General features: G+C 41.2%; 1 protein-coding gene across 5 annotated transcripts in view; it reads right to left on the reverse strand.

Moving 5' to 3' along the window:
* Positions 1-12,802, reverse strand: part of LOC310965578 (semaphorin-3F-like) — a 67,235-nt gene extending 54,433 nt beyond the window's left edge. For all 5 annotated transcript variants that reach the window (XR_014593785.1, XM_083939263.1, XM_083939262.1 and 2 more), the window contains exons 1-2: positions 12,407-12,802; positions 10,383-10,542 (exon numbers count right to left, since the gene is read on the reverse strand). Coding sequence is in view for 4 of the 5 variants with exons in the window: in XM_083939263.1 (XP_083795389.1) it covers positions 10,383-10,500 (118 nt within the window). In the remaining variant the exon portion in view is untranslated. The remainder of the gene's footprint in view (positions 1-10,382; positions 10,543-12,406) is intronic.
* Between the last annotated feature and the right edge of the window lie 900 nt (positions 12,803-13,702).

A 13,702-nucleotide genomic window follows, 5' to 3' on the forward strand; every position in this document is an offset into this window, starting at 1 on the left:
AACATGGTGAAAGGATTGGTTTTGAGGGTGAAATGCTGCCTGCAATTTTACTCCTAACATGCTTCAATGAACTCTAAAACAATCAGTATAGCATCCAGTTGCTGTGTTCTAAACTTAAACAGAAAATGTATTTTCCTCTGGCTTTCTAAAGTGGTTTTCTCAACTGCACCCTGATTGTTTGTGTCAGATGCTTTCTCACTTACTGGAAATACACTGTTTGGTTTAGGCAGGGAGTGGCGCCAGGTAGTGTGGCAGGAGGCAGGATATGATGAGGATTACACCGCGCTCGCATAGCCGATTCGTCATTTGGTCTTAAACAACCGGGTCCCTTGCTGTTCAAGGAATTTGTTTGAATTCAGCCCTCACTGACAGAATGGTCTCTCCAGTTAGACATTTCCGTTAGCATCTTCATATAAATCACCCTTCTTCTTAACCCTCAGATGTTTGTTTTCTTCTATTCCTGTGAATTCTCACACTTTGGACTCTGAGATTAAACAGTCTTTGTACTAGGGAGTTGGCAAGGTAAAGTCCTGCTAATGTCCAATCTTGGACATTTGCATTGTCACATACAGCTTCACCACGTAATGTTTAGATAATTTCAGGTTTACAGTGCATGTGTGAAAGGGGGCTTAAGAAAAGCGAGTATGGCTTAGTTTTTAGTACATGTTGGTCTTATAAACTGAGTAGCAAAGATGTGTATTTTATCCTTCAAGTTTACATTTTCTGGATTTGTAAATCAAAGCTTAATAACTACACCAGGTCTGGCCCCGATCAGTCTCTGTTTCCCCTTTTGATCTGATACTTAACCCAACCTAATCAATGCAACACATTGCACGGATTAACTACTGAATAACCAGACACATCACACAGCAGGACATGTTGCAGATGCATGGCTTCTATTCTTGCATACTACACATTTACATCTGTGTTTTTGGATATACTCAGCTGTTTTAATACTGAACAAACTTTAAACAACTTATTAGCTACCTTTGGTTCCCTAAAAATCTGCAGCTGATACAAACACATTGTGACTACTCCATTTTTGCAGGGGAAAATGCACAGCCTAAAATATATATCCACTATTTCTGCCTGAATAGCAGAATGAACTGATTTTCTTGCACAAAATTTAGTTGTACTTGCAAAATTCAATGCCTATCATTTATGCGTGATTTGCAAATGGCAAACAATTATTTTCTGCCTCATTCTGAGGTTCCGGTACAGTGCACCGTCTCAGTCATGGTGTATTTACTGTTGACCTCAAAGAAGAGAGGTCACATTAGTGGGGCCAAGTCTCTGAGGCAGCGAGACGCATCTGAAACTCAATCCCCCACTGACAGACAGTGAGAAATTATGTTGAGGTTGTAGATCAGAGGGGGGCAGTGGCCTTGACCTCTTCTGCCCCCCCCCCTCCACCACTTGACCTTTCTGAAAACTCCCATGTACTTAACGTCTTTAGGGATCTACACATGCATGGCAAGGCTATTAGGAAACATTCACTTGCACTCCTATTGGCCGGGAAGTAAACCACCCATGTAACAGGACTATGCACACAGCCACACACTTCCAAATACAATCCAAGCTGCAATAGATCAACATCAGTCTTTAGATGATCTTTATTTACATGAAAGGCCAACATGTTTATTCAAAGGGACTAACAATATGTGCAACAGTGCAATAAGAAGAGATAAGAAGAATACAATCAGACCCAAGGATACAGTAAGAAAGTATTTTCAGAGAAACGAGTGCCCAAATGATTCAGAGATAAGGGTGACATGAGGTAATTCTTGAGGAGATGACTTGCAACTGCATAAATGGAGTGACTCTGTTTTTTCAGATCAGAGCGCTGTTACTGTTTGGGAGCCAGAAGGAAGGAACAAGAGTGAACAAGTGATGACTTGGCTTTTTTGTAGCAAAGAGCGAGCCAAGCGTCTTTTTGTACCTTAACGCAGGGAGGGGGCGGTGTGTTAAGTACAGCTGGAGCCACAGGCTTGGAAGTACGGGGGTGCAGGTATGCTAGCAAAAGGCTTTGAATATCTTATGAGCAAGCTACGGACAGCCAGTGGAGTGGGTAGAGGGAGGCAGGTGATACCGGGAGAATTTACAGAGGTGGAAGACAAGGTAGTTTGCCCTGTTCTTGATGAGTTGTACAGAGGCTGAAGGGAATACTTTGATGGGGAGGCTATGAGGGAACCGCTGAAGCACAGACGGAAGATGACTTAAACTTAAATAACATTCACATTTTCATGCACAAAAAAGAGCATTTTCTGGTCTGCAATTTGTCTGTGAGCAGCATATGATGATGGGGGTCAAGACAAGACGTCATAGTCAGGGTTCAGTTTGGAGTTGTTCACTTGTGTGGCCACTGAATTCCTTTTTCCCCTTGTATACTCTTCTTTCTACTGACTGCAAATTCACAGAGTTTTTCTTATGTGACACTTCTAGAACAGATATCATAGCAGATCACATTCTAAACCCTTTATGAAACTTGGGCACAGGTTTGAGCTGGATTCACAAAGGCGTCTAATCCACCTGGACCATTATTCTACCTGACACCTTAATCTGCCACAAGAGAAACACTACCACTAAGAATATACAGTGTTCAGTCCCAGCAGTGGTACAGAGACAAAGCCAGTCTGAGTCCTCAACCTGTTTATCCAGTCTCCACTAATGCCCTGTTTTCACAGGTGAAAGACATGAGATCCCACAGGAAGTCTTAATTATGCTACCTAGAAAAAGGACTAACCTTGAAGGTGTGCTAGATACCAAGTCGCAGACTCAGATTGAGAAAAAAAAAAACAGTAAAAAGAGAAACAGTTTCCTGAACAAAGGGCTAGTATAATAAGAAAAAGATGGTGACAATTTTCTCCACTTCACTGAAAATATTCATAAAGTTTAATCTCACCTGACAGAGCTCCTATGATGTGACTGGCATGGTCTAAAGCTACCATAGTGGGAGTAAAACCTTGCCCTGGCAGTTTTGTGATTACAGGAAATAACCTAGTACTGTCATATTTCTTTGTTTGGCCATATGGAATCATTTACAGCTCCAACATGTTTGCCTATATTCTGCATAAAAGACATAATTGCATCAGCTCCGCTCTGTTTGTAATCGTTGCTCTAATTCTGTAGTTTTGGCCATTTCATGTTAAGTTGAAAAAAAAAAAGTTCAACTGTAGTTCCATAAATAAAAACACATGGGAGGATATGCTGCACCGGTGGGGAAAAGTGATTCACAGTATCTGGACAATTTGGCTGGTATTTTCCAGTCTGTGAGGAGAGATTCGGGGAGGAGGGGAGGCAACAGATGCAACAACATGCCTGTGAAAGACAAGACGGACAGACAACACTGGGTCCTCAGTCTTTTCAAGAGACCATCTTGGTTTCACTGGAGGCGAGGCACTGACAGAGCCCGTAACCCGACTCAGAAGGCTGCACCACAGGTGAAACCCTGACCATAGAGGGCACACCACACTCTCAACACAACATATCCCTCTTTCTGCAGATGCTAAAAGAGAAGAGCACTTCCATGCCAGGAATTCCAAACACCCCGGGCCCCGTGCATTTACTGCCTTTCCCATGCCAGGGGAAGAGAAATGAGTAGGAGAGGGAAGACAGACAGAACTGCAGCAGGAAACAGAGCATTCAAAGATGAGTTAGACTATATTTAGACGGCACTCTGTCACCTTCAGTTTCCCCTGCCCACAATAATCCCCTGGAGATGTATAAGAGCCTTGTTACCTGCTAAGTCTTCTGCACCTGAACACATACAATATATCCAGCACCTATTAGCCAGATGTTGGAGAATCCAGAGACCAGCACTGATAGTATTTCCTCTTTCATCAAACATTAGGACCACCCAAACTGCCAGCGATACACTTTACAACTTTGTGGCCATATGGCAAGAGAATCATGTAGCACAAGGTGCCAATATTCTATAACACTCAAGAACAATGACTCGATTCATCAGCCATCATAAAGAAAGGGTTGTGTGCGTTCAACAAGTATGAGAAAGAGAAAATAAAACAGATATTCCATCAGCTCTGGGAAGTAGGCGCAGACAGCGCTAATGGTTGGCTGACAGCGCTATGAGATGACACTATGACCGCAATTTTGTTTTCAGAAGGGAGCTGGCACCATCAGAGTACTACACAAGAATACTGCTGGATTCAGGGGCAATGTGCTGAAGGGTGCCAACATACTCATCTTTTTTGAGGAATATAACACTACTGTTCAACACATCCGCCTGACAAGGAGATAGGTGAGAATAGGAGCCGTGCTGCCTTCTATAATACTGATGCACACGGCTGACAGATTTAACTGCTGAGGTCAACTGCAAAGCATTACAGAGTAATGTAATTTAATTATTGTTTTGTGCAAAAATAAATGATTCCTCTCCATACCAACTATTAAAGAGCAAAGGTTTGCTTCAGAAGCAATAATTGCTGAACTAGTGTCAGAACTGTAACTCTCATGGAAATTAGGGCTGGGCAGTATGACTTTATCTGTTTCAAAAAAAATATATATAAAAATGTCTATCTTAGATATTTTTCTACGTCACTTCTATCGCAACATTGAAAACTCAGCGTACAAACTGCGTTACAGCAATATTTCCGTCATTTGAACACTTGTCCTGATTCTTGCTGTTAAGTTCATTTTGCACTGGAGTTCCTAATAAAATTAGAAAATACTCAGTATGTTTCATTTGTCAAGTATTTAATTCACACAGGAGCAAACTAAATGTATTGTGTTACCAGAAACATGCTATATTCAATGCCCTATAACAGGATCTAATTTTGGCCATATCGCCCAGCCCTAATTTAAATAACATCCACATACAGTTATTGAATTCCACTGGTTTTGTGCTTGAAATGTGGCCCAACGCCAAAGTGCACTGTTGCCTTTTTGTTCCTCCAGCTGTCACTATCATCTTCATAGCATTCCACTGAAGACAATGTACCAACTCGTCTGGAAATAAAATGCAATCATGGTTCTATCAGTCATCCACCAAACAGGGGACATAGTTTATGTAACAGGGGCTCACAGGCAGGTAGATAATCAATCCCTGTCAACCTGAGATGATTGAAAATTTAGACGTCTAACAATTATCTTTGACTAGATAATCATCCACGCCTCGAGTTTGGACGAAGACTGTGCCGGGTCAGCAATCACATGTCATTTTAGCATGATTGTTGCATGCTTTTGATTGAAATTCAACGCCAACTTTCGATACACAGTTTTGGGCTCATAATTACAGGGGTTTTTTTGGGAGATGTATTTTATTGTAGATGTAAAGGTATTTCAAGGTGAGCTACATTCATTTCTGACATGAATTCAGTATCTCATTCTTTGAGAAAAAAATCCATGCAACATGATTTTCTGGACTAATAAACTACTAAACAAGTGAAGGCATGTGTGTGATATAGTGATAGTGACAGTGATATATACATTAAATGTGACACAAATTCAACTCTATAAAGTTTGGGGAGCTCTTGTTGAGTTGTTGTTGTTGTTGTTTTTGTTGTTGTTGACACTCTCGACAGCTGGATCACAGCAGAGTGTAAGTTGTGCCGGACCAAGCTGTGTTTGCACTTAAACCACCGTCACCACCCTGCCAACTGTGTTCAATGGTTAACCATGGCACTACAAATGACTGCTGTGTGGCTGCTGAGGGAGAAGAGAGTTTTACACTAAATATAACCTGGCTTAGCTGCTTTGGAGAGATGCTGAGGTCTGGGACATGGCCAAAGTAATAGTGGTTTTCAATGCTTTGTCAGTCATTACTTTGCTGCTGTGGGGTTACATGGACTCAGCCCTGACAAACAGTAATTAGAGATCACAGCAGCGGTGCCAGACTACTGGGGCAGTGGTTTCGCGACTTCTGCATGTGGTTCGTCAATACAGAAATATTACAGTTAGGGCGAAGGTGTGCCAATGCTTGAGGTAGGTACCCTGCAATATAGATGGCAGCTAAACAAGAAGAAGAATGAGATTTCACATTGCAACACAGTCCATTTACTTCATAGAGCAGCAAAAGCCTGGATGTAAACTTAATAAGGAAACCACATTATAGTTGTTCGTTCAAACAGTCAATATTGAGCAAACACACGGCTCCAGTGTCAAAAGTGAATGCTGTCATAACCAATAGGGTCAGCGTCCGATAATTCAGACCACTAATGTGTACCTCTGGAGCACAAAGAAGAAAGTGACCACTGGAATGTATTGTGTGAACAACAGTAATAATAGTTTAAACATTTACTAGTAGAAGTGACAAGGAGGCAGAGATGAACCGATAGCAAACTGTTGACTTATCAAAACAACTACCTCACTGTCAGGATACACTTCTCAGCTGCTTTTTTAAACACATTTTCAAATGTAATCCTCATCTGTTGTTATTCCTGCGCATTAAAAATCATAGCTACTACATAACAAGGGCCGACACAGAATGCCTAGCATTTAACACCAAAGGGGAGTTTCTAACCCTCTACGCTGCCACCCACCCACACAAACACACTCTCACTCGATATAGACTAAAGACTTTGCTGAGGAGTAAAAATAGGAACCTGCGTTAGCCCTTCGAAGGAGGGCGTGCAGATGAGAAATATCTGGAATAATGACGAGCCAGAGTTGCTTCCTATTACTGCCACCTGCTCTGGCATCGGTGAGCTTTATTGTGGCAAAAGTTGACCCATATTCTTATGTCGCCTGTGTGGATTTGGCCTTGTATGTACTCACTGGGAGGAGGGGGGAGTGTATTGTAATCCTTATGATGTTGTTGTATTTAAAGGACTTTTCCTTTGTATTGACAGACCATAATTCCATTGCTGTAGTTGTCAAAGCAGCATTAACGCCAAGTGAGAAAAGGTGAGCGGTGCACCGTGTTTATTCTCACAAGACGCAAGACTTGGCTCCACCCTCAGCTGTAAATTACGTCTGCATGGCCTTTCAAAGTGAAAATTTACAATCGTGGGGATTCTTGACCCTGTGCCTCTGTTTATTCTTAACTTATGTTTACCTGCTGTCTGTTTATCTAAGCAGACTGAGAAACCCCATTGTTTTAAGATGTCTAAAAAGGCGTTAAGTTGCCAGTTACCCCTTCCACGTAAACAACTGAATATAAAGCATGGACAGTAGAATGATGTTTTGTAAGTTGTGGCAGCCCAGATGAAGTAGAGGTGCATTTGTGATATCAGCAGGGATTTAGATTTGGATCTTCTTAAAGCATAACTCAAATGTGTCATTGAGGAAATGTGGGCCAAAAGCAGTAATGTTCACTTTGCAAACATCACATAGCAAAACTTCCCTCAGGAGTGCTTTGTCCATTCAGAGGCTGGGGTTGTTTTATGCAGATCACAGTGTGATACAAACAAAAGACTCTAAAAAACTGCACATATAAATCAGTCAACCTCTTAATGGATTTACACTACAGAGGCACTTGCATGACTTTGGAGTCTCACGGAAAGGCAATACTCTCACAAAATCCTTTCACATGTTATTTCAGTATTTCACTTCAGGGATGGGCAGCTTTAAAATGAGCTGATTTGATGGCACTACATTGGGACAGAATTAGGAAGGATGAAGGATGGCTTTACTATACTTCGACCCCACTGTACAGAAAGAAAAATCAAGGTCACTCATTTATTATCCATTAGAATTATTTCACTGACCAATTAATTGGTGTCTTACATTAGGTTGCCACTTATCAAGCAAAGTTGCCAAGCACATGCTGGCTCCAGAAGCGGATGAAGATGAGATGAGATGCTTTGTTTGTTGTACATGATAATAAACTAAAAGTATTCGGGTTTTGGACAAATGGTTGGACTATATGGAGCCCTACATGAAATACAGCTAAGAAAAACATTATGACTGAGTTCCAAATTAGTATATCAAAATATAGCAGGTTTTATGGCAATTCAAGTAGTTCAAGTAGTTTTTGCACACTCCAGTGTGAATTAAATACTCGACCAATGAAAAGTTCTGAGCATTTTCTCATTTTAATAAGAACTTATAATGCAAAATGAACATAAAGTGCAAGGATCAGAACGGGTGATTGACATTTTTATTTAATTTTGACTATATTTTTCTTCATATCGCCCTACGATCAAATGTCTTGACTTCACTCCTTACCTTACTACTAGCCCACCCTATTCTTACATTTCATGCCAGGAGTCCCTTTGGGTGTGTGTTAACTCAAACTAGCAGATTCTCAGCAGTTCCAGGTTGACTGGTTGAAATGATTCCTCTCTTGGGGGTTGCTGGCGACAGCAGTCTTGTCTCAACTAATCTTAGAATGTCTTGCGATTATCTACGGCGGATTTGCTTGGCTCCATCTTCTCATTCAACAAAACACTCATCTGACACTGATTACGTGTATTTGCTGTCTGAACTGAAGCAAGCTACTTTCTTATTGCTAACTCAGCTTACTGGGGTAGAAAACGTGATAAGCCTGAACAAAGTCTACTTCCAAGGTTTACCCCACAGACTCAACAAACTCTAATCTTATTGAAATGTGTACTAGTAGATGCATTATTTACCCTTATAGCTTCTAAATATTTTCAGAGTCTATACCACAGAAGGTGTTTTCTCTGTCATAAAAGCAGTGCACACGACATGAAGCCAAAGCAAAGCAATTAGGTCCCATGATTTACTCTACCTGCTTTAATGGGGAAGTGAGAGCCTTCCAGATGGAGGTCATGGTTCTGAACCTCGCTCCTCTGCTACTGAGTTAATCAGTTTGGGACATGTGTTTAGTTCAACGCTGAGAGAAAAATTCAGCTTTAATAGCTGCAATTTAAGTTTTCCTTCACAGTGAGACACGCTGCCATAATGATCAATAATAATAAACGGGACTTATAATTAGCACATTCTTTTCCTCGTAATCATAAAATAACCTTCATATCGTCCACACTTGTCGTCATACTGTGTTCCCTTAAAGCTGTTGCTCGGAGGCAAACTGCAATCCCAAACAGCTCAAGCAAAAACTTAACACATCATGATGCATCAGGGGAAGCGGAGCCAGCTCACCTAGGTAAGGACTACAAGGGCCTCTCAAAAAGCAATTAAGGGAGAGAGAGTCATAATATTGAATGGATGGAGAGGGGGGTGGGGGGGTGGGGGGGGTTGAATTCCTCTGAGAAAGGCAGCAGCAGTAGACTGTGAAATTCATATTGACCGGAGAGGCAAACACACGCAGGTAAGCAGGAGAGCCGTGCTTTTTCCACTTTGCTTGTCAACCAAAGAACAGAGCCTCTAGTCCCCTGCTTACAAATATATTTCTTATGAGCAGCCATCCAATGATGCACCTATACAAAAGCAACCAATGTGTCTGCTCCCAGAAAATCATATAGAGTCATTTACAGCTCTCGAAAAAACAACATAGCATTTTCTCGACGAACTGACTAAAATTATATTTGGAAAATGAAAAAAACTGCTGAGCTCTGGATGTGCGTTCACTGATGTGGTAAATCCTACTTGATTAAAGCAGGAAAACGCCTTCAACAATGAACTGTGCCAGTCCACTTAATTAAGTCAACTTGTACTCGGGAGCGCTGGGAAATGGAAAGCAAAGCAAACAGGGGCGCTGCTACTCACTGCCTCGGCTTTTCTCTGGATGCTAATCAAAGGCTTGATCTCCGAGCAGGACAGGCCTAGGGGACGTCGCTCTGCTTGGCTGATCCTGGCAATTTGCTCTTGATAATACTCTCTCTCACTGTGCACCCCTCAGAACCCGGCAACCCATCTCACCTAATCTGCACGGCCACTGGAACGCACAGCCCCCTAAAGTACACATCTCTGCCTCACCAGGGAATAATCACATAATGGCCGTAGAGTTATTACATGCTCCTTATTATCCCGTCTCCCTTTATGGCTCCAATTTAGGGATTCCATAATAAAGATGATTGAAGATAAAGATGCTGCATTTGATTAACTAAAACAATAATTATGTACTGTATATTGTTTCAAAAGGAGTATGAACAAGACCCCCACAATATTGTCGATATGTGCATCTGCTCAGCCGTTGTTTGCATTTTTTTATTATTTTGTACAACATAAGCCATGGAAGCCTCTGGTGGTTATTACAATGCCTGGAGGTCTGAAGACGGGCCAGCAAATCAGGTAGACGTTTTGTTTGCAGTCTACTCTGCGATGTAACACTAGAGTCTGGTAAGGCTGTAAGTTCTTCATCTGCAAAAACCCCTCAGCACTTATCAAAGCCACAATCGCCCCAATTACACAGCTGTCAAGTCATCAGTCAAGGAAGGAGCAAACACATGGCTGAGGTTAACAAACCGGCACAGAATTAGAAGAGTCCGAACACCAGTTGCAGACCAGGCATGAGAGGCAGGTGGGAATAAAAGAGTGGAGGATGAGCTTCAGGTTCCTACCTTTGAAGGAGACGAAGACGCGGGGTGCGGCCAATGGGTCATTGATCACTGGGTTCCCGAGAGCGAAGCCGGACAGTGCCAGGAGGGCGTGGACCGTCCACAGACCGTCCAGCTGCATGGTCAACCAACCTCCACACGAAGAGTGTTTGAAATGAAATCTCTGCAGGGACAGAGAAACAAACACGTGAGAAGAGAGGACGTTTCCTCAATGACACAATGCTGCCACAATAAGACTGTTTTTAATTTATGTGACACATCAAATCAATGGCTCCCAAAGGCCTCATCCTTGCTAGATTTGGTGATGCAGCGCTGAGGTGTAATGTGGAGATTACAGGCAGATCTCTGGGAGCTTGGAGCCAAGCTTTTAGAGATGTGTACACGCTTCCATTTGGGAAGAATTATGTTTGTTTTTTCAGAGTGTGTGACAAACTGATGCAAACACCATACTGCCAAAACACATTCCTGCGTCATGACACCATAAGTGTGTGTGCTGCTCTGCTCTGTAATAAAAGCTTTGCCTAATGGCAGGTTGTACCATGCCTCACGCTTACAAGAGAAAGAAGCCTAAAAAAGTTGCAATTTGTGCAATCTTAAATAACATATTAACTTTTTGCTAAAGGGGTTACAAATGATGACAAACGCTAGCTGGAACAGTTTAACAAGCCTTCAACGCAATGCAGTGGTGGTCATCAATAAAGTCTCAAGTTAATGAATAATAGACACCAGGGAGCAACCACAATGATCCACACATCTGTCACAAATCATGAGAAAGACTTGTCTAACAGGCCACCTCTGGCCTTTGGCCATTATCCATCAAATCCACACTTTGTCCATTTAATCATCTCTACCATGTTGCCACTTGTGTTTTTTTTGTTGTATTTTCCACATATATCACATATGATCACATATCATCCTTATGTTCCGACTGCAAACACTGAACATTTGGAACGGGTCGTCTCCATCTCAAACACACCTTTCGAGACATCACTTAGCAGAGCCAAAGAGACCTCAGACCGGTTGGCTCAAGTGGATTTATGAGCATAACCCAGCTGTTTAAACCTCGGCTATTTACTGACAATTTGTAAACCATCCAGCTGTTTATTCTGAGACAGCAGCCAAGTCCTTCACACAAGCAGATTAAATCAAATAAGGCACTTCTCAAGGAGGCTGACAGACATAGTCCACTCACATAAAATGAATAAGATCGAGTTTGCAGAAAAACTGTTTATGGAAACTGCATAATTTAAATCCAGCACACTAGTCCAAACTGCTCTATTACCTACAGAAGATATCACATCCATTGATGATTTCAGCTTCTTCATTGTTTGTGTCTGCAAGTTATTATATATATATAAAAGTCACATGTTGGACAAATGCAATGTAACCATTAAACTTGGTCAAAAAAAAAAAAACACAAGTCAGGTCAGTGGCAACATAACTGTCCTCCTGACTATGGTTGGTTTATTCAGTGGACAATAAATATTACAGAAACACTTTGATTTTTCATATTTCACAACAAAAAGACACATAAAAAAGCCTCCTTGCCCGATATGCATATACATGCTGGACATATGACAATAAAAACAACACACTTCACACTTTTCATCACTATGTTCTTCAGCAATGAAGAATATAAAATGAAGCCTATGCAAAAAAGCTTCGATGTAGCTGAATGGCATAGACTGAAATCTGTGTGACAGACTGGCAGCCTTGGCACATGGATGACAGAACTGTAAACAGTCTGGTGTGGTATTAGTGCCTAAACCGAAAAGCAATTCAATAAATAGTAAGGATGATGCATATAAGAATTAAGGTTGTGACCTATCGGAATTAAAAATTGTAATATTTATTTTTATAAGCTAAAGCAAAGCAGTTAGCCTACTGGTACATGATGTAAATATTATTACAAATTAAAAAAAAACAACGGGTAGTTTCTGCTGTTTTTGTATAATACAATCAATAATAGAGAGGTAAGGTTAAACTGAAAATAACAAGCAAAAAGCAACAGCACAAAAAAGGCTTACCTTATTGTTACAGCTTTCCGAATATAACTTCAGATACAACCTTGCAAATCATTGAATAAATCAATTCCAACAGATCGGTCACTTTCGTCTCCAAGTTGGAATCAATAATAATAGAAAATCCCGGTGCTGCTGCTGGACAGTCCCTACTGAGAAAGGCAGTCTGCAGTCTACCTGTGTACACTGCGCGGTTATTGGCCCCGGAGTTGTCAGTGCACGGGAAGAAAATGACAGTTTAAAAAAGGAGAAAATGTTTCTCTAGTTCAGTCTTAAGCGAGAACGCGAGGCGAGGAGATACTGTCGTCGCACGACCACAAACAACATCTCGTGGGAAAAAATCAGTTGGAAACAAAGTCCCTGTGGTGTAGAGAGGTCCAGGCACGCAGCGTGTGCTCCTCAGGAAAGTTGGGCGCTCCTGACTGTAGGGAGGCAGGGCGCTAGCAGGTGGATGCAGAGGCCCATTTGCCTTAAACACACCCACAGGGCGGGCAGCGCTGCGCTGAGCCGCCCATCAGCCAGCCGGGGAGAGACGTGATTTACTACCGTATTATAACACTGTGCTGTCACACAGAGAAAGAGAGGAAGAAAGAATACACGCCCCTCATCCACATTCATTAAATTGAAGTTATATTGGTATCTTAATTTTTCATTTACTAAATGAGCTTTATTTTTTATTAAATTTGTAAAAAAAAGTTGCAAAATTCTGTGCCCATTTTCACCCTTCATAGGTTTATCAAGTGGAACTAATTATTATTATTTTTGCTTTATATATTATAATATACATTAAAGGGGACCTACACTAATTTTCAAAAATCCTCCATGTGAGTAAACATGAGCAACTTTTCCATCAAATCCTAAAACTGGAGTGCAAAAACTTGAATTTGTGATGTGAACAGACCTGAAGTGTGGAGCTGCTCCTTGACCAATGAATTATGAAAGATGTCATAGTAGATGACACTGAGAGCACCCAAGTAAATGTTCAGAGTATATGGGGAAACTTCCTGTTTCACAACTGACAATATTACAATAGAATAAGGCAGAAATGTTATAAAAAAGAAAACAAAATCAGTCTCCCATGTGTTGTCTATGGAACAGCTTAATGACATAAATGAGACTTTTCTGGTTTCTAGCTTTGAGAGAGAGAAGCTCATGTTCACTAATATTGAAATAATGGAAATAATGAATTGGAATTTTTAATTTAGTTGGTGTTCCTAGTTAATAATAGCAAAGTTTATGTTTTTCCTTTTTAGGTGACAATAATGCAGTAATGAATGTTGGTATACTATCAAATACATGGGT

The sequence above is a fragment of the Echiichthys vipera genome, assembly GCF_963691815.1.
Source record: "Echiichthys vipera genome assembly, chromosome: X".
In the NCBI taxonomy this organism is placed as follows: domain Eukaryota; kingdom Metazoa; phylum Chordata; class Actinopteri; order Perciformes; family Trachinidae; genus Echiichthys; species Echiichthys vipera.